Source organism: Leishmania infantum, chromosome 27 (genome assembly GCF_000002875.2).
Source record: "Leishmania infantum JPCM5 genome chromosome 27".
NCBI classification, from domain to species: Eukaryota; Euglenozoa; class Kinetoplastea; order Trypanosomatida; family Trypanosomatidae; genus Leishmania; species Leishmania infantum.
The window spans coordinates 170,136-196,157 of NC_009411.2; the positions used below are offsets into that span (position 1 = coordinate 170,136).

A 26,022-nucleotide genomic window follows, 5' to 3' on the forward strand; every position below is an offset into this window, starting at 1 on the left:
CCACGCCCCTCATCCACATTCTACGCCTGTCTGTCTCTGCTTTGCCGAAACCCATCAATACACAGCGCTCTCTTTTCGGTCACGCATTCTCTCACTTTCTCACCCAACCTGCGCCGTGTCTGTACGCTGGACGCCCGCCCTCGCCCATTCATCTTCCGCACAGGCGACGCCGCTTGTTTTTTTTCTCTACCCCTTTCCACGCCGCAGTGCGCGTTCGCCTCCCTTCATAGTCTCTCTCTGTGTTTGTGCGGCTTTCGACTGTCCCTGTGATCAGGTACGTGCGCGCCTCTGCGTGACTTAGCCACGGTTTCGAGCGCGTTCCCAAGAGGCCACGGTTTTCCCCCTCAACTGTGTCGCCTTTTTCGCCGCGCCGCCTTTTCATCCTTCGCCGTCTTATCCCGCACGCCTTTCCTCACCGCCACACCACCCCCTCCCTGTCCCCTCTCCGTCCCCTCCCTTTTTTTAGCGTGTTCGCTGGTCTCCGTTACATTGAGGTGCGACTGCTACGGTTGTCCTTATCTAAGAAAGGACCTGCATACAGCGTTACCCGAAACGCGACGGAGGAGCGCATCCGATTATTATTTTTTTGTTTCCTGTCTCGGGTCTCACGAAACGCATCCATCGACACCACCGTGTGCAGACCCTTGGCACACCCCCTCCCTCCCTCCCTCCCTCCCTGTGTGTTCCACTCTGGCCTTTCGTGTCTTCGGTCACTGGCTTCGCCCCCTTCCGCTCTTGAACCCGCCCCACCCCATCTTCGACAATCCTCTCTGTTCTGCATTGTCTCTCGTGCCTCTCTACGTTTGCGCGGGTGCGTGCCTCAGCCGGTCTCTGCAGCCGAATTGCGCCATGTCCGTCGAGGAAGTTCCTGACAGCAACAAGCTGTTTTCCGACGCCGTGTTCGACCGCGAGAACGCGCACATTGCCAGGGAATGGCAGCGCATTACGGAGGTGTACCCAGCTGGTGTGAACCAGCCGCTGCTGCCCGAAGTATTCTCGCGCGAGCAGTTCGGCCAGGGCAACCACTATGAATGCTTCATGCTCTCGGCACTTGCAACGCTGATCCGCTTCCCGGATGTGATCCGCAACTGCTTTGTGACGAAGAAGGTGCGCCAGGATGGCCGCTACACGTTCCAGTTCTTCCGCGGGCAGGAGTGGGTAAAGGTCGAGATCGACGACCGCATCGCCATGGAAGAAGGCGAGGTGCTCTATGCTCGCTCCCCGACTGAGCACTGGTGGCCGCTGCTGCTGGAGAAGGCGTACGCGAAGTTCTACACCGCCTACGACCACCTCGAGGGCTGCACGTTGCAGGAGACATTCCACGACCTGACAGGCAACCCGGTGCTGAACATCCCCATGGACGCCAAGCTGGCCAAGGCGGCCGGCGCCGAGGTGACTGAGGGTTTCTACTGGCTGGTCTTGGCACAGCGCATCCAGTCTGGACAATTCATCGCCTCCGTGCTCACCAAAGACATCGAGCTTGAGACAATGGGTCTGCAGCGCGAGCAACAGTACGGGGTGCTCGAGATTTTCTCACTGACTGGCACCTCCTCCATCAACGACATCGTTATTCATCTGCACAACCCCTTCGAGGACGAGGAGTACGTCTACAAGGGACCGCTGAACTCGAAGGATACTACCTGGGATGTGAAACAGCGCGCCAAACATGACGTCGACGACGAGCGCTCCATTTTCCTGCCGCTGAACACCTTTCTCAAGATCATGAACTCCGTGCAGTTGTGCTACATGTCCCCGGTGGAGGCGGACGCGACGTACTTCCACGACGAGTGGAAGGGTGAGTCGGCCGGCGGCAACCCGACGAGTGTGTCGTGGCGCAAGAACCCGCTCTACTTCGTCCGCAACAGCGGCAGTACGGCGTTTGAGATCGTTGTGGTGATCAAGCAGGAGGACCAGCGTCGATTCACTTCCCCAGATGAGATGACCAAGTATCTCCAGTGTGGCATGGTGCTGATCCACTACTCCTATGCCAACCCGATCCCGACCTTCTGGGTCACCGGTAACAACCACAAGCCCATTCACAAGAGCCTCTTCCTCAACTCGCGCGAGGTGGCGAATGCCATGACGATTCCCCCCAACTCGTTGTGTTATCTCGTCCCCTCCTGCATGCACAAGGGCGCTGACGGCCCTTTCACCCTCGCCCTGTACCGCATGAAGGGTGTCGATTACAGTGACTTGACCATCAACAAACTGGCCATTCCCCGCATGAACTGGGCCAACTCCGCCACCAAGAACGTAGAGCTGTGCCAGAAAGAAAAGGACCGTGTTGACTTCTACGTCGATGAAGGGACCGATATTCACATCCTCATGCACCAAACAAAGCCCTACGTCAGCAAGTCCGGCGGTGACGCCATGACGGAGGACTACATGGGCATGTACCTCTACGACGACACGGACCGCAAGATAGCCGGTGTGCACGCTGCCACGAACTTCCGCGAGATCAGCATCATCCACCGCCTCCCCCGCAGCGGTCGCTATGCCATCTCCATCACGTGCCCGCGTGCGAAGGGCGAGGTGCCGGCTTACATTACCATCGTTGGCTCGCACGCCTCGAACGTACGCATCGTCGACCCACCAGAGGATGCCACGATGTTCGACGATGAGGACATCATCGACGAAGGCGAAGACGCCGCCCTCGTGCACAACCCGATCGACTACGTCCCCGTCGTATTCGATGTGGCGCACCACGACGAGCAGGCCGAAAGCGATTCCCCGTTCGAGGACAAGCGCTTCTACGTGGACAACCGTGGTGCCACGAGCGAGCCATGGGTGCACATCGGCGACCTTTACCCCGAAGGCAAGACGAGGCCGCTGCTGCCGAACGAGCTGAGCCGCGACCAATTCGGGCAGGGCGACCACTACGACTGCAGTACGCTGACGGCGTTCGCGGCACTGATGGAACACCACCCCGACGTGATCCGCAACTGCTTCATCTCGAAGAACCCGCGCAAGGATGGCCGCTACACGTTCCAGTTCCACCGCTACGGGCAGTGGATCAAGGTGGAGATCGACGACCGCATTCCGATGGTGAAGGGCGACACGGTGTTTTGCCGCTCGCCGACGCACCACTGGTGGCCGCTGCTGCTGGAGAAGGCGTACGCGAAGTTCTACACGCTTTACCAAAACCTCGAGGACATTTCTGAGGGCGAGGTCTTCCACGACTTCAGTGGGTGCCCTGTTATCTTCATCCCCATGGAGGCAGACAAGGCCAAGGTGGTCAACTACGACATCCAGAGCGCGCAGTTCTGGCGCGACCTGAACAACGAGCTGGATCAGACAGCGCTGGCTGCGTTGGCGCTGGGTGAGCAGGCGGAACAGTACGGTCTGCATCACGAGGGCAGCTACGCGGTGCTGGGCTTCATCGAGACACGCAACGCCATCAACCTCACCCCTGCGGATGTGCTTGTGAAGATGTACAACCCGTATGAGGACTCGCCGTACACGGGTCCGATGCACAGAGACGACTCAAGCTGGACGTCGGAGATGCGGTCGATTTGCAACCCAGCGCAGCGCAACATTTTCTACATTCCTGCGAATGTCTTTCTTGACGTGTTCGCGAATGTGCAGCAGGCCTACATCAAGGCACCACTGCACCCGAGCTACAACTTCAACAGTGAGTGGGGCGACACGACCAGCGGAGGCAATGTTTCGCTCGTCACGTGGCGCGCGAATCCGCTCTACGTGGTGCGAAACAAGGCGGAGGAGCCGGTGCAGATCATTGGCATGATTCGTCAGCCGGATCAACGACACTTGCTGCATCGCCAGACAAATCACGAGTTGAACTATATACAGTGTGCTCTTGTCGTGGCGGAAAGCATCAGTGCGGAACGCATCCCGACGTACCTGGTTACCGGGAACAACCACCGCCGCCTGCGCTCTGGCCTGTATTTGCACAACCGTGAGGTGGCGGATGTGATGACAATCCCTGCCGACTCGCTGTGCTACATCATCCCCACCGGCATGCGGCGCGACAGGGGTAAGTTCATCTTCTCATACTGGTTCCTGCGCAAGGGCGACAAAGATAAGTTGGACATCGAGCGTCTCAACACGGACGTGGCACGCCAGCTACCGGCCATCGCGCATCTGGACCTGATGAACAGGGGCCATGCGCGCGTGGACATCCTGGTTGATGTACCGACCGATCTCCACATCCTGCTAAAGCAGGAGAAGCCGTTCAAGCACGCGAGTGGCGGTGACGCGATCGCGCAGGACTTCCTCTCCATGTATCTCTATGACGCAAATGACAAGCGCATCAGCCCAAGCACGCAGGCGACGAACAATCGCGAGATCGGCCTCGTGCAGCACGTGAGCAAACCGGGCCGCTACGCCATTGGCGTGAACTGCACCTCTGGCACGGGAGATGTGCCGTGCAAGGTGGAAATTGTCGCGCAGGAGCGCGCACACGTGCGTATAACCGAGGCCCCTGATAACGCACGCGAGCTCGGCGAGCTGGACCTCTCCTTCCTCGAACCCGAGCCGGAGGGGGTGCCGCTGGCGGACCTCCCGCTTGAAGAGGACCTGAAGTTTCAGGAGCAGCTGGACGCGCTGAAGCGTCTCCATCACAAGCCCCACAGGAACGAGGACGAGATTCTGGCGCTCGAGCGAAAGATGAACGCCCGCGCGCACGAGCTAGCGAGGGCCTTGCTGGGCAAGGACCGGTGTAAGTATCTGACTGGGCAAGACATCGAGAAACTGGCGCCACTGTTGGACAGTGACCCGGAGTACATGAACGCGGAGCGCGAGCGCCACAACCTCAAGAAGGACCCGCGTAACGCCGGCAAGGTGCGCGCTCTCGAGGAGGAGCTGCGCGACCGCGCCGCTGCCCTGGCCGACACGTCCGCCGGCATAGACTTGGGCTTCATGGATCTCGAATACGAGGGTATCCCACGGGACGACATCGAACTGCTGAGCGACCCTGCCTTCGAGGAAATGGCGCAGGCGCGCGCTAGCCTGCTGAGCGACCCTGCCGCCAACGCGCGCAAGATCAACGACATGGAGGACAAAATGCACGACCGCGCTACCGAGATGGCGAGGGACATGCACAAGAAGGAGCGCACGTACCTCGACCCCGAGCCAGAGGGCGTGCCGCTGGACCTGCTGCCTCTGAACGAGGACGAGGCGTTCAGCCGCATGGAGGACGAGCTGCGCGCTCTCAACCGCAAGCCAAAGCGCGACGCGAAGGCGATCAAGGACCTGCAGCGAACGCTCAACGACCGAGCGCATGAGCTGGCTTCTGTGCTAAAGAGCGACGAACGCGAGCTGTTCCTGGACCCCGTGCCGCTTGGTATTCCGGTGGCCGATCTCCCGCTCGACACCGACCCGGAGTTCCACTTGAAGGAGATTGAGCGTCTGCAGCTGCGCAAGGAGGACCCTTTGGGCAACCGCGACGACATCAAGACGCTCGAGGATGAACTGAATGATCGAGCTCGGGAGTTGGCTAAGGACCAGCAGGCGAATCAGCGCGCCTTTCTGGACCAAGACCCATACGGTGTGCCGCTGGAGAAGCTGTGTCTGGATTACAACGACGACTTCCTGCGGAAGGAGAGCGAGCTGCGTGCGCTGCAGAAGAACCCGCGCTGCAGTGCCACGGCAATCGCCGATCTGAAGGCCGACATGAGTGAGATGGTGGACGCCCTGGCGGCCGCCGAGGCGGCGCGCGACCGCAATTTCCTCGACCTCGAAGTGGAAGGTCGCCTTGTGCATCTGCTCCCGCTATTGGAAAACCCGGAGTTCAAGGAACTCGATACGAAGCGCCGCCGTGTGCTGAACCGTGGCGGCGACACGAGCAAGGTGCCGGATATGGAGGACCGTATGAACGATGTTGCGCTCGAGATCGCGCACGACATGAACGTCGCCGAGCGACCAGACTACATGGACACCACGTACAAGGGTATCCCGGTGGAGGATCTGCCGTTGGACGAGGATCCGCTGTTTCGTTCGTTGGAGGTGAAGCGGCAGCAGCAGAAGCAGGACCCGCGCCGCAACGCGCGCGGCATCGCCGACACGGAGCAGGAGCTGAACGACCGCGCAATGGAGCTGGCGGCAGAAAAGCTCAAGGGCGACCGCAACTATCTCGATCCCGAGCCGGAGGGCGTGCCACTGCGTCTAGTCCCACTGGACAGCGATGCTGCCTTCGCCGAGATGGAGGCGCAGCGCGCGAAGCTGAAGAAGGACATGCGCCGCAACACGAAGCCGATCGCGGAAATTGAGAACCTGCTCAACGACCGCGCGCACGAGCTCGCCAAGTCTCTAAAGGAGAAGGAGCGACCCAAGTTCCTGGACGCCAGATTTAGCGGCATTCCGTACACGGAGCTCCCGCTGGACGCAGACCAGCCGTTTCGCGACATGGAGGTGCAGCGCCTGTTGCTGAAGGAGCAGCCGCATAAGAACGCCACGGCGATCCAGGATCTTGAGGAGGCGCTCAACGACCGTGCCGGTGAACTCGCCAAGGAGAAGCTCGCCAAAGAACGCGCCTTCCTCGACCCGTGCCCGCTCGGCATCCCGCTGGAGGAGCTGCCGCTGGACAGCACACCGGCCTTCATCGCTAAGGAAGAGCGCCTGCGCGCCCTCAATAAGGATCCTTACAAAAACGCCACGGCGATCAAAATGCTACAGGGCGAAATGGACGACATGGTGAACGCGCTGGCGGCCGAGGAGCTGGCAAGGATGCGCGGCTTCCTTGACCCGGAGCCGGAGGGCCGTCTGGTGGAGAGCCTGCCGCTGAACGACGACCCGCAGTTCCACAAGCTGGAGGCGCAGTACCGTGATCTGAAAAAGAGCCCGAAGGCTAACCCGCAGGACGTGGCAGACTGCGAAGAGCTGATGAACGACCGGGCGCACGAGCTGGCCAAGGACATGAACCGCGAGGAGCGCCCCGACTTCATGAACATGACTCCGAGGGGCGTGCCGCTCGAGGAGCTGCCGCTCGACACGGACGATGAGTTCAGCAATCTGGAAGCGCAGCGCGCGCGCCTGATGCGGCAGCCCGCGAAGAACAAGAAGGCAATCGACGAAATCGAGTACGCCCTCAACCTGCGCGCCGAGGAGCTGGCGCAGGAGAAGATTCAGGCCGACCGCGCCTTCATGGACGAGGCGCCGCAGAACATCCCGCTCAAGTACATTCCGCTGGACAAGGACAAGGAGTTTGGCAGAATGGAGGCGCAGCGCATGGCGCTCCGTGCGCAGAGCCAGAACGCGCGTGCGCTGATTCCGAAGTTGCGTGAACTTGAGGACGCGATGAACCAGCACGCGAACGATATGGCCAAGGCGCTGAAACAGCAGGTGCGCGCAAGCGTGCTGCCGCCGCGCATTGGCGGCATTGCGCGAGAGGCACTGCAGCTCGACGACGATGTGCCGTTCACAGATTTGGAAGTGGCTCAGATCGCCGCCAACGGTGACGGTGATCTCGACAAAGGGCGCGACCTTGGCGACGCCATGCAGAAGCGCGCCGCCGACGTCGCGGCGAAGCTGCGGTGGGAGGAGCGTGCCAATCTCGGCAACCCGCTCGGCTTCTCGCCGGAGGACTTACCGCTGGAAAGGAGCCCCGAGTACCTGCAGAAGGAGTCAGCACTGGTGGAGATGCGCGCGAACCCGAAGAAGAACGCGCAGAGCATCAAGAGCGCGGAGGAGGACCTGCACGCCTTGGCGATGGAGATGGCCAAGGAGAAGGCCGCTGAGGAGCGCGAGGATTACATCGACCCGGAGCCGGAGGGTCGCAAGCTGAACGACCTCGGCCTCGACGACGATCCGACGTTTGTCGGCATCGAGGAGCAGTACCGCAGGTCAAGGAAGGACCCTTACGCCGACCAGGACCGGCTGCGCGACCTGGAGCAGATGATGAACGACCGTGCACACGACCTGGCCAAAATGAAGAACGCGCGGGACCGGGACATGTACCTCGACAGAGCCCCGCGCAACGTGCCGATTGTGGAGCTGCCGCTCGACACGGATGAGGAGTTTGGCCGGCTGGAGGCGCAGCGCGCGAAGCTGTGCCAGAACCCGGTGCGCAACGCGCAATCCATCCGAGAAACCGAGGACGCCCTGAACGACCGAGCCGACGTGCTGGCGGCCGAGGCACTGAAGAACGACCGAATCTTCCTGGAGGCCGAGCCGGAGGGTGTGTCGCAGCGCCAGCTGCCGCTGGATCTGGACCAGACCTTCCGTTCCCTCGAGCTGAAGCGCGCGGCTCTGAAAAGCGCCCCGATCAAGGACGACCGTGCCATTCGCGCGGTGGAGGAGCAGATGAACGATCACCTGCGCAAAATGGCGAGGGAGGTGAAGATGGATGCCCGGCGCGACATGGAGCCGAACTCGCTTGGCATTCCGTCGGAGGACCTGAACCCGTACCTCGACGAGGACCCGCACTTCCACGAGCTGGAGGACATGTACCGCGACGCGAAGAACAACCCTACAAAGGCGAAGAAAGCGTCGCAGTTGCTTGACCAGATGAACGAGCGCGCGAGGGAGATTGCGCAGGCGGTGCACGACATGGAGCGACTCCCGCTGAACCAGGCCCCGAACGGAATTCCGCTGGAGACGTTGCCGCTCAATGAAGACCCCGTCTTCAACGCCCTCGAGAATGAGGCGCGCGCGTTGCGCAAGGGGCCAAGCGGCGGAAAGAAGAGCGCCGAGAGGCTTGCCGACGTCGAAGATCGCTTGAACGCGCGCGCCGAAGAGCTGGCAAACGCGGCCCGCAAGCAGTATGTGGATGCCATGCCGGAGGGTGTGCCGATGGAGCTGCTCAAGCTCGGCGACGACCCCTCCTTCGTAAACGCCGAGGCGGAGCTGCGGCGGCTTGAGAAGAACCCCGTGGCGAATCGCCAGGGCATCAAGGACCTCAAGGACGAGCTCAACTTTATGGCCCATGAAAAGGTGAAACGACTATTGCGGGGTGACCGCGGCTATCTCCACCAGACGCCGGACGGGGTGGACCTCTGCCACCTCCCGCTGGACACGGACCCCGTGTTCCACGAGCTGGAGACGCGGCGTGCGAAGCTGAAGTCCGAGGACCCGCGCGCCCACCAAAAGGCGATTGCCGCACTCGAAGACCAGCTCAACGACCGCGCTCACGAGCTGGCGAAGGAGGTGAAGGAAGGTGAGTTGCGCGCTCTAGAGCCGGACCCGCACGGCATCCCGTACGCCGTGATTATTCCGCACAACGACGTCGAGTTCAACAACTGCGCGAAGCACTTGCGCGACCTGAAAAGTGACTCGAAGCGCAACGCAGCAGCCATCAGGGAGACGGTGGATCGCATGAACGACCGCGGCGCCGAGCTGGCGGAAGCGATGCTGAAACAGGACCGCTCCTACCTGAAGCCGCAGGCGGCTGCCGTGCCACTCAAGTACCTGCCGTTGGACACCGACCCGCAGTTCAACCGGATCGAGGTTGAGCGCGCGAAACTCAAGGCCCGCGACTCTGTGAAGAACGCCAAGAAGATCCAAGCGCTCGAGGATCAGCTGAACGAAAGGGCCAACCAGCTCGCTGAGGCGCAGAAGCAGGAGGATCTCCGCGGGCTGGACCCCAAGCCAGAGGGTATCCCGCTCTATGTGATTGACCCGCACTCCGACGCGAAGTTTGCCTCGTTTCTGCCGCAGCTGCGCGACATGAAGGCGGACCCGAGGACGCGGCCGGAAGACCTGCAGCAGGTGGTGGACGCCATGAACGACCGCGCTCACGAGCTGGCTAGCGAGAAGCTGCGCGGCGACCGACTCACCTATCTGGAGGAAGAGCCGAAGGGCGTTCCGCTCGATCTGCTCTCGCTGGACACGGATCCGCAGTTCCACGACATAGAGGCGCAGCGCGCTGTTCTCAAGGCGCAGGATCCGCGCCGCAATGCAGCCAAGATCAGGGACTCGGAGGATCGTCTGCGGGAGCGCTCGTACGAGTTGGCGGAACAGCAGCGCACGAAGGACCTGGAGAACCTCGACCAGGTGCCGGAGGGACTGCCCATCACTCTAGTGAACCCACACGACGACCCGGCGTTCGCGAAGATGGTGAACCAGCACCGGCAGCTGGCGAAGGACTCGGTGAAGGACTCGGCGAAGAATTCGGAGCTGCTGACGAAGCTGGAAGAGAAAATGAACGACCGCGCTCATGAGCTGGCCAAGTTGATGCTTGAGAGCGACCACTCGTTCCTGGACCCTGCGCCGCAGGACGTCTCGCTCGCAGAGCTGCCGCTCGACACAGATCCGGAGTTCCGCAGACTGGAGGTGGAGCGAGCCAAGCTGAAGGCGCAGGACCAGCGCCGCAACGCCGCAAAGATAAAGGATATAGAGGGCCAAATGAACAATCGTGCGCACGAGCTGGCTCGTGAGCAGCTTGCCGAGGACCTTCGCGGTGTCGACCCGGCCCCGCGCGGGCTGCCGGTGGAGTTGCTGAACCCGCACGCGGACTCCCAGTTCGCGGAGGCGGTAAAGCAGATCCGCGTGCTGAAAAAGAGCCCCATTGCCGACCCGAAGGCGAAGCTGGCGATGCTGGACAAGATGAACGCCCGCGTGCGCGCTATGGCGGACGAGGCGATGGACCGCGATTACCTCGATCCTGAGCCGGAGGGGGTGGCGCTTGCCGACCTGCCGCTTAGCAGCGATCCGGAGTTCCACGACATGGAAGTGGGGCGCGCCCGGCTGAAGCTGAGGGACCCGAAGCGCAACGCGCGCGCTATCAAGGATCTCGAGCAGCGGCTCAACGATCACGCGCACGAGCTGGCGAGGAGGCAGCTGGAGGAAGACCTCGCCGGCTGCGACCCTGAACCTGAGGGAATCCCTCTGGCGCTGTTGAAGCCGGCCGAGGACCCGAAGATTGCCGGCATGATCCCGCAGCTGCGCGCGCTGAAAAAGGACCCGAAGAAGAACGCCGAGGCGATTCGGCGTGTGGAGAACGAGATGAACAACCGCGCCAACGAGCTGGCGCGTCAGTTGCTGGAGGGCGACCGCGGCTACCTCGAGCCGAATCCGGAGAATGTTGCGCTGGAGTACCTGTCGCTCGACAAGGACCCGGAGATCGCCGAGATGGAGGTGGAGCGGGCGAAGCTCAAGGCACAGGACCCGCGGCGCAACCAGCGCCGCATTGCCGACCTCGAGGACAGGCTCAACGACCGCGCGGTGGAGCTAGCGGTCGCGAAGAAGGCGGAAGAACTAGCGCATTTCGCACCCCAGTATAACGGCATCGAGACGGCGGCGATGAGGCCATACGACGACCCTGAGTTTGCGGCCCTTGTCGACCAGCTCCGGAAGCTGGAGAAGGCCAGCGCGGGTGCTTCCCCTGAGGCGGAGAAGGTGCTCACTGATATGGACGCGCGCCTAGAGGTGCTGGCAAAGGAGAAGGTCGAGGGCGACCTTTGGTTCCTGGACAAGGAGCCGGAGGGGATCCCGCTGGAGGAGGTAGAGGTGGAGTTGGACCCTATCTTCCAGCAGCTGCGGCAGGAGTGCGCCAACCTCAAGGCAAAGGACCCGCGCAGGAACGCCGACAAGGTCAAGAGCCTTGAAGACCAGATGAGAAGCCGTGTGCACGAATTGGCTAAGCACCTCAAGGAAAGCGACTTTGACGGCGTCGACACGAGCCCGCTGGGCATTCCGCTGGAGCTGCTGCAGCCGCTTGAGGACCCGCAGGTGGCAAGGATTCTGCCGGAGCTGCGTCGCGCCAAGAAGAGCTTGCGCGACACCCAGAGGGCGCAGGGTCTGCTAAACGAGCTAAATGAGCGGATCCACGAGCTAGCCAAGAATGCGCTGAGTGGGGATCGTTCGGCATACTTGGACTCGGACCCGGCGGGTGTGCCGCTGTCGGACCTGCCACTGGATACGGACGGCATCTACAGCGGTCTCGAGGTTGAGCGCGCCAAGCTGTTGCTCAAGGACCTGGCCAAGAATGCGAAGCAAATCGAGGATCTCGAGGATCGCCTGAACGAGCGGGCGCACGATCTGGCGCAGCAGGTGCTCAAGGACGACCTGAAGAACGTTGACCCGAAGCCGCATGGCATTCCTATTGAAGCGGTGAGGCCACACAACAACCCGGACTTCCACAACCTCGCAACGCGCGCTCGCGAGCTCCGCAAGGATTCACGCCGCAATGCCGACAAGCTCGCCGCCATTCAAGAGCAGATGAACGACTTGGCGAACCAGATGGCGGCGGAGATGCTCGGCAATGACCGTGGCTACCTCGACCCTGAGCCGGAAGGCGTGCCGGTGGAGATGGTGCTGCTCGACGAGGACCCCGAGTTCCACGAGATGGAGGTGCAGCGTGCAGTGCTGGTCGCGCAGGACCAGGTGAAAAACAGGCAGGCGATCGCCGACCTCGAGGGGCGGCTCAACGATTGCGCACACAAGCTGGCTGAGGCGCAGAAGCGGGAGGACTTGCGTGGCCTGAACAGCGCCCCGCTCGGGGTACCCGTGTCGCTGCTGAACCCTCATGACGACCCGCGCTTCGCCGCGAAGCTGCCGGAGCTTCGGGCGCAGAAGAAGGAGGGCTTTCCGCGCGCCCAGTCGCGTCTGAACGACACGCAGGCGAAATTGGATGAGATTCTCGAGGAGCTCGCCGCGCAGTACCTTGAGCAGGATCGCGCGCGGTACCTGTACCCTACTCCAGAGGGCATCCCGGTGGCGGCGCTCCCGCTGTGCGCGGACCCGGAGTTCCATCAGCTGGAGGCGGAGCGACTGGACTTGATCAGCAAGAACCCGAAGGCCAATAAGGATGCCATTAAGGACCTGGAGGCAGCGCTGAACGAGCGTGCCTGCGAGCTGGCGCGAGAGCATCGCAAGGGCGACCGGGGCTACCTCAACGCTGAGCCGCTCGGCATTCCGCTTGACGTGCTGCCGCTTGACACGGACCGCCAGTTCAGCGATCTGGAGGCGAAGCGTGCGGCGCTGAAGACGAAGGATGCGGTCAGGAATGCCGCCGCAATTCACGACCTGGAAGATCAGCTGAACGACCGCGCGAACCAGCTCGCAGAGGACCAGATCACCGAGGACTTGCGCGCGGTTGATCCGACGCCGGAGGACATCCCGGTGCGGATGCTGAAGCCGCACGACGATCCCGAGTTTGCGCGGATGGTGAACGCGCTGCGCTTGCTCAAGGCAGACCCGTCGGCAGACCCCAAGAAGGTGTCGGACCTGGAGCAGGACATGAATGACCGCGCGCACGAGCTGGCGGAGGAGGCGCTTGCGGGCGACCGCCCGATGTACCTCGATCCGAAGCCGGAGGGCATTGCGATCGAGTCGCTGCCGCTCGACTCCGACCCGCTCTATCACCGGCTGGAGGTCGAGCGCGCGAAGCTGATGCTGCAGGAACCCAAGAAGAACCAGGCGAAGGCTGCTGAGCTCGAGGGCCGCCTCAACGACCGGGCGCACGAGCTGGCAAAGGAGCAGCGAGCGCGCGACCTGCAGGACTTGGACGAGGCACCGCGTGGCATACCGGTGGACCTGCTGAATCCGCATGAAGACGAGACGTTCGCGTCGCTCGCGTTCCAGCGCCGTGACCCGAACAACACACTGAGGAAGGCGCTCGACATCGGCGGCACCAACGGCGACCCGACGCGCGACATGCTCAACGAACGGCTAGACGAGATGGCCAAGCAGATGCTGGAGGGCGACCGCGACTACCTGGACCCCAATCCGGAGGGCGTGCCGCTGCGTGTGCTACCGCTCAACGAGGACCCGGAGTTCCACGAGATGGAGGTGCAGCGTGCGGTGCTGAAGGCGAAGAACGCGAAGAAGAACGCGGTGGCCATCAAAGACTTGGAGGACAAGCTGAACGACCGCGCTCACGACCTGGCAAAGGACGCTTTAAATGGCGACCGCGGCTACCTCGCCCCTGAGCCAAGGGGCGTGCCTCTGGCGGATCTGCCACTCGACAAAGACCCGCAATTCCACCAGATGGAGGTGGAGCGGGCCAAGCTGAAGGCGCAAGACCTGACGAAGAATGCCAACAAGATCAAGGACCTGGAGGACAAGCTGAACGACCGCGCCGAAAATCTCGCTGAGGTGCAGAAGAAGGAGGATCTCCGCAACCTGGACGGCAAGCCGCGCGGCATTCCGCTGGAGTCGCTGAATCCGCACGATGATGCAGAGTTCGCGTCCCACTTGCCCGAGCTGCGTCGGCTGAAGAACGAGCAACCGAACCACCCCAAGATCAAGGACCTCCAGGCGAAGCTGGACAACCGCGCAGATGAGTTGGCCAAGGCTCAGATCGACCGCGACCGCGCCTTCCTGGATCCTGAACCGGAGGGCATCACGTTGGCTCAGCTGCCGCTTGACAGTGACAAGCTCTTCACGAGCCTGGAGAAGCAGCTACGTCAGGCGAAACAGGACCTGAAGCGCAACGCGGACAAGATTACTGACCTGCAGGATTGTATGAACAAGCGCGTGCACGAGCTGGCGCTCAACCTGCTCAAGGGTGACCGCCGCTACCTCGATCCCGAGCCGGAGAATGTGCCGATCGCCGATGTGCCGATCGACGCCGATGCGATGTTCCGCGAGTTGGAGGCGCAGCGCGCGAAGCTGAAGGAGGACCCGAAGCGCAACGCGGATAAGATCAAGGACCTGGAAGGCAAGCTGAACGACCGCGCGCACGAGCTGGCCAAGGCTCAAAAGGAGGCGGCTCGCGGCTTTCTCAACCCCACCTCGCACCGCGTGCCGAAGGCGCTACTGCCGTTGGACGAGGATGCGGCGTTCGTAAAGATGGAGCAGCAGCTGCGGCGCCTCAACAAGGACCCGAAACGCAGCGCTAGCGCCATCGACAACCTCAAGGGCATGATGCAGGACCGTGCCGACGAGCTGGGAGAGAACTTGCTGAAGGGCGCCCGCGACAAGTACCTCGACCCCAACCCGGAGGGCGTGCCGGTCGGTTATCTGCCGCTGGACTCCGACCCGCAGTACAGCCACGCGGAGCTGCAGCGCGCCGTCCTCAAGGCCCAGAACGCGAAGGGTAACGCAGCCAAGATCGCCGACCTGGAGAAGGTGCTGAACGACCGGGCCGCTGAACTCGCCAAGGAGCAGCGTCAGAAAGACCGCGCCTTCCTGGACCCGGAGCCGGAGGGTATTCCAATCGCCGACGTGCCACTAGATGACGACCCGAATTTTCTGCGACTGGAGGACTACTTACGCAAGCTCAAGAAGGACCCCCGACGCAACGCCGACGCCATCGCCGACACACAAGAGAGCATGAACGACCGGGCCCACGAGCTGGCGAAGGGCGTGGTGGCCGAGGACCTCGCATGCCTGCCGCGGGCGGCGTACCGTGGCATCCCGAAGGAGGACCTGAACCTCCACACGTACCTGAAGTTCCGCGACGCGGCGAACCGGCGGCGCGACGCAAAGCGCCGCCGTCTGCCGACGACGGACATACGGCTCATCGAGGATGAGATGGACAGGATCGCCAGCGAGATCGCCGATGACGTGATCGACAGCGAGCGTGCCTTCCTGGATCCTGAGCCGGAAGGCATGGCCATCGCCAACGTCCCACTCGATGCGGACAAGGAGTTCGCCGCCCTCGAAGCCGAGCGCCGGCGCCGCTCCAAGGACCCGCGTGCGGCAAAACGCAACAAGGACGTCATTCGCGACTTGGAGAACCAGATGAGCGACCGCGCGCACCAGCTGGCGAAGGAGGAGTTCGCGAAGCAGCGCGACTTCATGGATCAGGAGCCGGAGGGCGTGCCGCTGGAGCGGCTGCCGCTCGACACGGATCCGGAGTTCAAGGACGCGGAGATTGCGCGCTACAAGGCCAAGACGGACCCGAAGGCGGACCCGAAGAAGGTGGCGGCGTTGGAAAAGCGCATGAACGACCGAGCCCATGAGCTGGCCAAAGTCGAACTGGCGAAGGACCGTGCCTTCCTCGACCCTGAGCCGGAGGGCGTGCCACTGGCGGACCTCCCGCTCAGCGACGACCCGGAGTTCAACGTACTGGCGAAGCAGCGTCAGGCGCTGAAGAACACCAGGAGGGGCCGCGACCCCGAAATGAAGGACCTGGAGGAGAGGATGAACGACCGTGTCCACGACATCGCAAGGGAGTTCCTCAGCAAGCACCGCGGCTACCTGAACCCGGAGCCGCAGAATGTACCCATTGCCGACATCCCCCTCAACCGCGACCCGATCTTCCGCGAAATGGAGAACGAGCTGTTGAAGGCTATGAAGGACCCCCGCAGCAATGCGGGCAAGATTGCAGAGCTGCAGGACGACCTCAACAACCGCGCAGACGACCTCGCGAAGGACCTACGGCGCAAGGAGCTTGCTAATCAGGAGCAGGAGCCTCTCGGCGTGCCGCTGGAAGAGCTGCCACTCAACTACGACCCGATCCTCAATCCACTGGAACGCAAGCGCCGCGACATCAAGAAAAACCCGAAGCGGAATGCCGATGTGCTGCGCAACCTCGAGCGGGAGATCGCCGCGCGCATCGATGACATCGCGCGCGACTTTCTGGCGAAGGAGCGTGCTTTCCTGGACCAGGAACCGGAGGGGGTGCAATTGGAGCGCCTGCCGCTGTCAGATGACAGGGAGTTTCACGAAATGGAGAGGGACCTGCGCGCGCTGAAGAAGCAACCAGCAAAGAACAGGGACGCCATCGAGGACCTCGAGGAACGCATGAACGACCGCGCACATCACCTGGCCAAGGACTATCTCGCGAAGGACCGCGACTACCTCGAGAAAGAGCCGCTCGGTGTGCCGGTGGAGGAGCTGCCGCTTAACGAGGACGTGACCTTCCGCGATGCGGAGGAGAAGCGGCGGGCGCTGAAGAGGGATCCGCGTGGCAACGCAAAGGCGATCAAGGATCTGGAGGATCAGCTGAACGACCGCGCCGAGCAGCTGGCACAGCAGAAGCTGGACAAGGAGCGCGCCTTCCTCGACCCCAGGCCGGAGGGCATTCTCCTGAAGGACATGCAGCTGGACAGGGACAAGGCGTTCAAGGACATGGAGAGGCAGCTGCGGCAGCTGCGCAAGGACCCGCGCAAGAACGCAAACGCGATTCGGGACATGGAGGAAGACATGAACAGCCGCGCCCACGTACTGGCAAAGCGCCAGTTGGCGGACGACCGGAACTTCCTCAACCCGGAACCGCGCGGTGTGCCGCTAGTCGACCTCGCCCTCGAAGATGATCCGGAGTTCCGAAAGACGGAGCTGGCGCGTCGCGAGGCCAAGAGAAACCCAAAGAACGCTGACAGGGTGCGCGAGCTGGAGAGCATTCTGAACGACCACGCCGACCGCATCGCCGGCGAGTACCTCAAGAAGGACCGCGCCTACCTCGACCCCGAGCCGGAGGGTGTGCCGTTGGAGGAGCTGCCGCTCGACACGGATCCGGACTTCCACGGCATGGAGGTGGACCGGCGCAAGCTAAACAAGGACCCTGCAAAGAACTCCAGGACCATCAAGGATCTCGAAGAGCAGCTCAATAACCGTGCGCGCGAGCTGGCCAGGGACAAGAAGGGCTACCAGGACCCGGTGTTCCATGAGGCAAACGAGGATATAGCCGAGCAGTGGCCGCGCATTCGCGAGCTGTACCCGGAGGGTGTGTACGATCCGGTGACGCCGGACACCACACTGCCGTCGGACATCTCGTCCGCCCCGCAGGACATGGGCTTCCTCGCCCCGTTCATCGCGGCCTTGGCGCGTCACACGGTGCTCATCTCTCGCCTCTTCCAAGACAAGGCGCACCCGCAGAACCAGCCCTACCGCGTGACGCTATTCAACCCGGACAGCTCGCCGGTCACAGTGGAAGTGGACGACCGCGTGCCGTGCGACGACAAGCGAGAGCCGAAGTTCACACAAGTGCCGTCACGCATGTGGTACCCGCTGCTGCTGGAGAAGGCGTACGCCAAGTTCGTCGGCGGCTACGAGAACTTTAACAACTGCAATGCCCACGATACGCTGCGCGATTTGACGGGCCGCCCGGTGCTGCACATTTCTCTCGAGGACCCGAAGCACGCTGCGGCGACGAACATGGGCGACTACACGACGCCGGCCTTCTGGCGCCGTGTCATGGAGGACCTCGACCGCGGTGACGTGTTTGTGTGCGTGGCGAACGGCAACGTGCCAGATGGCCTGCATCCGCAGTGCAGCTACGCGCTGATGGACGTGGTGGAGGTGAAGCCATGCACAAGCGATCCGTTGGATATCGTGATCAAGGTGCACAACTGCTACACGGATGCCCCGCATTACAACGGCCCGCTGCGCAAGGGCGACAGCAACTGGACGGCGGATGTGAAGCGAGCGTGCAGCTTCTCGCCCGACGAGAGCGACATGATCTACATGCCTTTGTCCACCTTTCTCAACAACTTCAGCTGCATGCAGCGCTGCCATATCAACTGTGGGGATCGCCTCAGCTCTCCTGGTGAGTGGAACAATTATACGGCTGGTGGCACGTCCAAGTACACGACCTTCCGCAGTAACCCCATCTACCTCGTAGAGAACAAGACGTCGCGACCAGCCACGATCCTCGCCGAGGTGCGCCACACGAACCCGCTCTACGTGGACGAGACGAACTGTAAGCAGTACCCCTACACCGGGCTCACTCTCATGCAGCCATCGAATGCAAAGCTGCCGCCAACGCCGTTTATAACGAATGGCACGCACAAGTTCCTGCAGAAGGGCATGATGCTGGACTCGCGCGAAGTGTGCGCCGAGATGGAGCTGCCGCCCAGTTCGACGTGCTACCTTATCCCGTACACTAAAGACCGCGGCACGATGGGCGAGTTCTTCGTCTCCATCTACCCGGACATGGCCAAGGTCACACTGACGCCACTGCGACACGCTGGCCTCACTTTGAAGCCGCTCCGCACCAGCCTCAGCCTGCATCCCGGCGACGAAGAGGGCGAGCGGCTGGATTTTATGGTGAACGATGCGAGCGACGTGCACATCCTACTGCACCAGACGAAAATATCGGACCCAAACAGCATCCGCAAGGGCGATGCCGTGGCCGAGGACGAGGTGACCATGACGGTCTTCAACGAGTACGGTATCAAGATCGGCACAACAGGCGATTCGAGCAACGCGCGCGAGCACGCGCTCATCTTCAAGGCCCCGCAAGGCGGCCGCTACGCGTTGCTCGTGAACTGCACGGCGTCTGCCACCGGGGGCCCATGCACGGCGAACCTGGAGATCTACACGCCAACGGACGTGAGCGCCGACTTTGTGCCGGTCGCGCCGGACGCGAAGCCGCTGAACGCACAGGCGCAGTCGCGCTTTCCCACGCTGTCGCGCACGGCGACGGCCCCAGGCGCGTCGCGTGGTGCCAGCCGCACTGGAAGCAACGTGCGCCGCACTGACTCTCTGCCGCCGATCAACCAACGGTCTGTCAGCAGCCGTCGTGGCAGCCGCGAAGAAGCCGGGCACCGCTCCAGCCGCGGCCGCCGTTAAAACAACAGCACTGCAGCTGAGGTGAGGATAGGCAGGGGGGTGCATCAGGAGGCTCTGCGAAGGCGGATATCAGGGTGAGGGAGTAGTTATCTCTCTTCCTCTATCGTTTCCAGTGACTCTGATCGCCAGGACTCCTTGCCGCTGGCGAGTCCCTTCTGCGGTTGAGCTCCTCTTCTTACGTGGTGATGCCGCCGTTACGCTCTTTACTGCATTGCTGCCGGCGTGCGCTTTATCGGTGTGTATGCCCACGAGCACGGTATTTGGAGCAACCGTTGGGATGCTCTGCCTGTTGTCTGACAGAAGGCACCGTACGTCTCTTTACGTGTATGTATACTTACGTCTATTTGTATAGATGCGTATGTGTGTGTGTCTTTGCCCCCCCCCAGCGCCGAAAAAAAAAAAGGAGTACTTCCTCTCCTCCAGGTGTTCTCTCTCTTCGCGTCGAAGGTGAAAAGGTTCATAGCGGTCACGGTGCCTGCGCCTTCCTTACACGCATATGGGCGTTTGTTTGTTTTGCTTTCCCTGCTCGGTGTTGGTTTCACGCACCGATGGGCGTGTAGCACATGCCGTATGCATATACATATATAGATGTAGAGATGTGTGTATATGGGCCATATCTCTGTTCTTTGTTTTCGTTGTGCATTATTGTTACTAATTTTTGGCTTTTGTCCGCTTCCTCTTATTGTATGTTCCTCTCGCTACACATGGAGCGTAACGAACGGAAAAGAGAGCCCCAAAAAAAAACGGGGCTCGGGGGGCCGCTCTGTGATGGATGACAAGTGCTTAGCCAGAGGAGGGAGATCGTGTCCGAACCACTTGCTCACTCGGCGTTGACGCGCGTTATATATATATATATGCCTTTTGTTTTTTTTCGCAGGTCTGGTCAATCAGAGGAAAAGGGAAAGATCAGGAGGTGAACCGTGATACGCGTCGCACACATACCCGCACACGTACGTGCGGAAGTACACAGCGCTGAGTACGACGATTGCCAATGCTACAGCATATATATAGCTTTTTTTTCGTCTCATTATGGTGCTTGCTCGTTGCATGTGTGTGCGCGCTGACCGTTTCTGGTCATTGCTGGTCTCCTCGTCTCTTCCTCGTCCTTTTCGCACTATTCTGGTATTTACTCTTTACGCCCGTTTTGCTTCTTCTTTTCGGAGTCGCCTCTCTGCGAACGTCTGTGCTGATGTGAGTTTGGGTTATCGGTTAGCCGTGTGCTCTGCGGTTCAGCTCCGCCGCCCCCCTTTATACCTCATTCTCGGTGCCTACTTCTCTCTGTGCGCACCTACGCGCGCAGATCCGCGTACTTTTTTCTTCCTTTTGGATCGTGCGCTTGTGGCGTCTAGAGAGGGCGTGTGAGAACCGCATTATCATTCGTTCATTCTTTTTGTGATCCAGCATTTCATTTATGGTGTGCACACACTCGAAGTTTATCGTCTCCGTCGTTTTCTCCTGGCTTTCCCGGGTGTCGAACACTGCCAGCCACCCGCAAGCACAAGGGCGAAGATGGCGCTCTGCCGTCGTGCGCAAGAGCGGAGTCCGCCGAAAGAAGCGAAAAGCACTCAAAACACCTGCGTAGCGACACAGTGCGAAAAGAAGACTGACTTAACGATGAACAAAGGCGGCGGTGTATACAGCGTGACGGAGTAGAACAACGCGACGACACGTTCAAGGACGCGCCACTCGGTTCCTCTCTTCTTCTCTCTTGCACGTCCCACCATCAGCGCTTGCCTGTTTTGTTTTGTCTTTTTGTCAGCTGAAACACGGTGTAACTAGAAGATAACGCGATCGGTGCTGCCCATGCCTCCCCTGATCTTTTCATGGGCGTCCATGGCATCCCTACCAGCGCCAACAGTCGGGCAGCGAGAGACGAAGTAAAGGACACAGAGCAAGCAACGAAGACAAAACGGTAAAAGGGCGCATTCGCAAGCCGCAGAGCCTCTCTTTTTTTGTTTTGTTTTGTGTGCGACCCCTCCTTTTCCTGCCCCTTGTCGTTCTTTTCTCGCGTGTGCGTATGTGTGCATGTTTCTCTCTTCCTCCCTCTCGAACTTTTTTCGTGTGTTTGTGTGTGCTGAGCTTGTGCGCAGCATCGAGAGACAGAAGGGCGTATGTGAGCGAGCGCGTTTCTGTGCGCACAAGTGCCGCCACTTTCTCCATCGACGGGGAGGGCGCCCTTTGATGACGTCTTCTGTTTCCATCTGCGCCTCCCTCCCCTTCCTCCTCCTCCTCTCCCCCTCCCCCCTCCCAATCACCACAACACTCCGAGGAAAAAGAACCAACCGAAGAAACCGAAATGTGGCCTCTCTGTGTGTTCCACGCTGTCGCTTGCACGTATGCTTTCGGGTTCGCTTTCCTTCGCATTCCCGACCGTCTCCCTGCTCTGCCGCTGTTACGGCTGTTAATGGCGCTGTGCTTGTGGTGATGCAGGTGGCCCCCTCGTCCATTGGCTCGGTGGAGACATACATACGGAAAACACAAAAGAAAAATGGAGGACGCCGCTGCCGATTTGCTGCCTCGTGTCTGCGCTGTCCCTCTCCCCTACCCTTCTTTTTTTTCCGGACAGAGTCTCTTGCGTGGATTTCGTGCTCGCGTAATCGGTGGCGAGGACAAGAGCAGGAGACCCACTCGATCGGAGTTCGCGGAACGAAAAGCATAAAACGAAAAAGACAGAGGCGATCCGCAGCACACGTTACTTTCCATTTAACTCTCGAACCCGCGGTGTCGTCTTCACAGAGGACATCGATGGACAAGGGAGCCACGCGGAGATGACCTCACCGCAGGCTCTCCCTTCACACGTTCTGGTTCTTCTCAACAAACGTTGACAGCTTTTTTGTGTGTCTTGAGTGGATGGCATCAAGGGTGCTTGCCGATTTCCTTCCTCTTCTTTTATGTGTCTTTTGATCACACCATATCTCCCTCCCCCTCTCCTTCTCCCACCTACACCCCTTATTTTGGTTTCAAGGCGCGTAGCCTTGCGCATGCGTGTGTGTGTGTGTGTGTACGCGTGTGCACCGCTCCCCGCCATGTGGGATATCTGGCATGTCTCCGTCTCTTCTTGTCTTTGTCTTTATCGCTCTTCGGTCAGTCTCTGCATATATGTATCTTTCTTGTTTTTTTTTTTTTGGCAGCGGAGAACGTCAGTGCACTCGACGAATGGGCCCCGCCACGTCCTCTCTCCTGGGTCTCTCTCGCACTCGCCGCACTCGCACACGTGAACGTTCGAATGACGCCGGCCGCGACGACGCGGAGGAAAAGAGAGAAGACAAAACGGTGCCTGAATACGTGCGGTGTGAGAGCGGCAGACTGACAGCAGCAAAAAAAAAAGGCCGCAGCCGTGTTGTCGGTGCTTTTGTGTTTTTCTTTTCACGTGTGTGTGTGGGGTGGGTGGGTGGGTGGGGGTGGACAGTGCGTCGTACGTCACGCTGCTCGCCGTAGTCCTACCTCTTCTTATGTCTCGGAGTCTTTCCATGTGCACTTTCTTAGTCACGTTTCAGTTTTGCTGATGATTTTTCTTTTTACTTCCATGTGAAGCGTGTGCGCATTCACATGCACACACACACACACACACACATGCACGTGCTCATCCAAATCCTGGCAGCTCATGACCCCCTCACTCCTTTTCTGTCTTTCTGCATCTTCGAGTACCTCTTCTGGGGAAAAACAGTGGACTTGAGAGGTGCAGAGTGGGCGAGGGGGCGCTGTGGGGAAGGTAGATAGAAGGCAGCATCATAAGAATACGTGGATGTTGTTTCGCTGTTGTTGAGTTGCTTCAGAATAACAGAAGAGACGCGTGCGCGTATTCGCTCACCTGTACGCAGCTCTCCACACAGCCCTTTCACATGCCACGACACTGGCCACACCGAGAAAAGTCATGGTAGGTGTACTGTCTTGGGGAGGCAGTACGCCGAACACCAATCTTATGCCATGACACGAAGAATGTGAAGGGCAGCAGCGATCCGTCGATCTTCGCTGAATGTGGCGCGCTGTGGCGTTCTGATCTCTTTTTGTGTTGCTGAGTGTCTGTGTAGATCGTTGGCAAGTGGCGTCGGCACTGCCCCATTTCTTCTGTGTTCAATGCTGCGCCGCCTCTCTCTGACTCCCTCTCTCATCGGCACCGTCTAGGGAGTCAGGAGGCGCTTGATGGTTCTTTCGTTTTCCATGGCAAGTCCTCTTGTTTTTGTTGCTTTCCGTTACGTTTTTTTCTGTTGTTGTGTACGTGTCTCATCTTTTCCCTTGTGTGCATATTATTGTAGATCCGTCTTTGTTTTTCTCTTGCGATGCCGTCTGTGTCTGTGGGGGAGGGGGAGGGAGAACAGATCCGCAGTTTCAATTTTTTTTCGTTCTTACTGCGGGCGGCTCAGGCGCGACGCTGCGAGCTCCTTCCAGCTCACTTCTTTACCACTCGATGCTGAAATGTTCACCACAACTGATGCCGCTGCCTTCGTTAATTTTTTTTTACGTATGTGCCGCACCTCATCTGCCAGAGGGTGGCGCAGGTTGCGCCTCTGGTTGACGTCAGTCTGTGGAGGGGATGAGCATTCTCACTCTTCTTTCGGGCTGGTGTGTATGTGTCGGTGTGTGGTCGCAACCCTCTCCACGGTTTTCTGCCCCCTCTTCCCACCCCCACCTGTTTCCTGTCGACTTTTTTTTCGTCCTTCTATTGTGCATTATGTTTTTTCCGTTGTGCTATCTATCTATATATGTATACTGTGTGACTGCGTGTGTGTGCATGTCTCCTCCTCTCCCCACCCCTCTCCCTTCCTTCCTCTTTGCCCCAGCGTGTCTCTCCCTCTTTTCATCTCTACATCCTCCACGTCTTTCTTTTGGCTGTTGGTGATGACGTGCCTGTCCTCCGTTCCGTTCCTTCTTTTCACTTTTCTTATACATCGCTGGTCCTTTACGTTTCTCGTCCCTCTTCTTCCTGCCCCCTTCCCCCTGTCGCATGGCCATTCTTCTGTCTTCTCTCTCGCCATCTTGACGCAAATGCATTCTTGGCACTTCCGTCGAGGATGGGCGTAACGGGGACGTACTGTAGCGCATCCGCCTCCTTGAGCCGCGCTAGTGGTGGTTAATAGTGACTCGCGTTGATGTCATGCTCCTCATGCACAACGTAGCAGCGTGTTGTCGTCGAGTGAGTGGTGGAGAGGGTGAGAAGCATACAAGACACAGGGGAGAGAAGAGAAAGAGAGACGTGTGCAGCCGATTCGCTACGAAGTGTTTTTTTTCCCGTGTGCATCTCCTCTATTCCGCCCTTTCGTGGCCTCCCACGAACCCCTGACTTCACCGTCTGCATCCGCGTACGCGCGGGTCTGCGTCTTGTGGTGTCCCTCGCTTCGCCTTTTTCTCGTTGTTGCCGCTTCATTGTTTTTCCTTTTTGTTGCGTTCTGTTCATCTTTTCTGTCCATCACGGCCGCTTCTCATATTGAGAAGGAATGAAAAAAAGAAAACGCAGGTGATGCGCTACCCAATGTGCGCCTCCACTTGGTGTGGCAGCGTGCCGCTGTGCGTGTGTCTGTGTGTGCCGTCCATCAATGTGCGACGGAGAGCGCGCAGGCTTCCAACGCACGAGCTGTTTATGCCCTTCCCCCCCCCCCCGAACCTTCTCTACTGAGGCCGCTGGAATAGAAAGCACGACACACCCAGAACCGTATGCAGATACACAACAGGTCAATGCGGAAGAGAACGCGTGCTTCGGGATGATATCGTGGCGCTGAAGGGCATGTTGTAGAAAGCGAGGAACGCCGTTGGGTTGCCAGCAGTCAACTGGAAAGGACGCTGATCTTTTCAGATATGCGGCCCCTCTTCTTCCTCCCTGCCGACTTTCACCCCGACCTGCCTCTCGTCGATGTTATCTTGTGGATGCGCACAGTGCGGGGCTGCGTGCTTTTTCCCTCTGCCTTGCGCTCCTCCTCTTTCCCATGCTCGCTTGTTGCCTCAGTTGGGAGCTGACGAATGGACCGTATCCTGTGCGCGGACGCGTGTGGAAGGATGCACGTGAATCGGCCAGGCGCTTGACAATTCGATTGCATGGCGTCACCCCTCCTCTTTTCGTGAGCGAGGCCGTCTGGGCGTGAATGCAAGTATTGTGCCACGTTGTGTCTGTCTGCGCTGGGAGGTGTCGAGGAGTGGAAGGGAAGGCGTGGGGAGGTCCGGTTCCAACTCAGATGGGCGCATGCGCGCACGCTGGTGTGCCTGTAGCTTAGCTTGTATATACATATATTTTCGTTTTGTTTACATCTCGTGTTGTTTTCGCTATGCAATGTTTTCTATTATGTTTCGCCTGTATGCGTGTGCTGCCCTGTCTGCAGGGCCTTTCTCAGGGAGCTCTCGTGTGCGTGGTGAGCTTGCGCGCGTTGGGTGTCGGCCGCTGTCTCTGCGTGATTGAATCGCATCATGGGCTACCGGGTAGCGGCCACTAGAAAGCTGTTCTGTGTGTGTGTGCGTTTTCGCGTGTTGGGATCTCCTCTGTTGGCCATGCTCCCGCGTTTGTGTTCTCCCCCTGCTCTGCCCCCTTCTTTTTGATGTGTTTTAGTTGTGTTTTGCATGTATCTCGTCTCTTTATTTCTTCTCCCTCTCTGTCCCTTCTCTCTTTTTTGCTGTTTTCGTATGTGTGTGTGTGTGTGTTTGATTGCGCATCCTCGCTTTTTTTTTCGTGTGCGTTGA

General features: G+C 59.9%; 1 protein-coding gene across 1 annotated transcript; it reads left to right on the forward strand.

Moving 5' to 3' along the window:
- Positions 1–849: 849 nt before the first annotated feature.
- LINJ_27_0510 (putative calpain-like cysteine peptidase) lies at positions 850–19,356 on the forward strand (the record flags this gene model as incomplete). Its single annotated transcript, XM_001466282.1, has 1 exon — positions 850–19,356. The coding sequence occupies one exon, from the start codon at positions 850–852 to the stop codon at positions 19,354–19,356; it is 18,507 nt and encodes a 6,168-aa protein (XP_001466319.1).
- Positions 19,357–26,022: the final 6,666 nt, after the last annotated feature.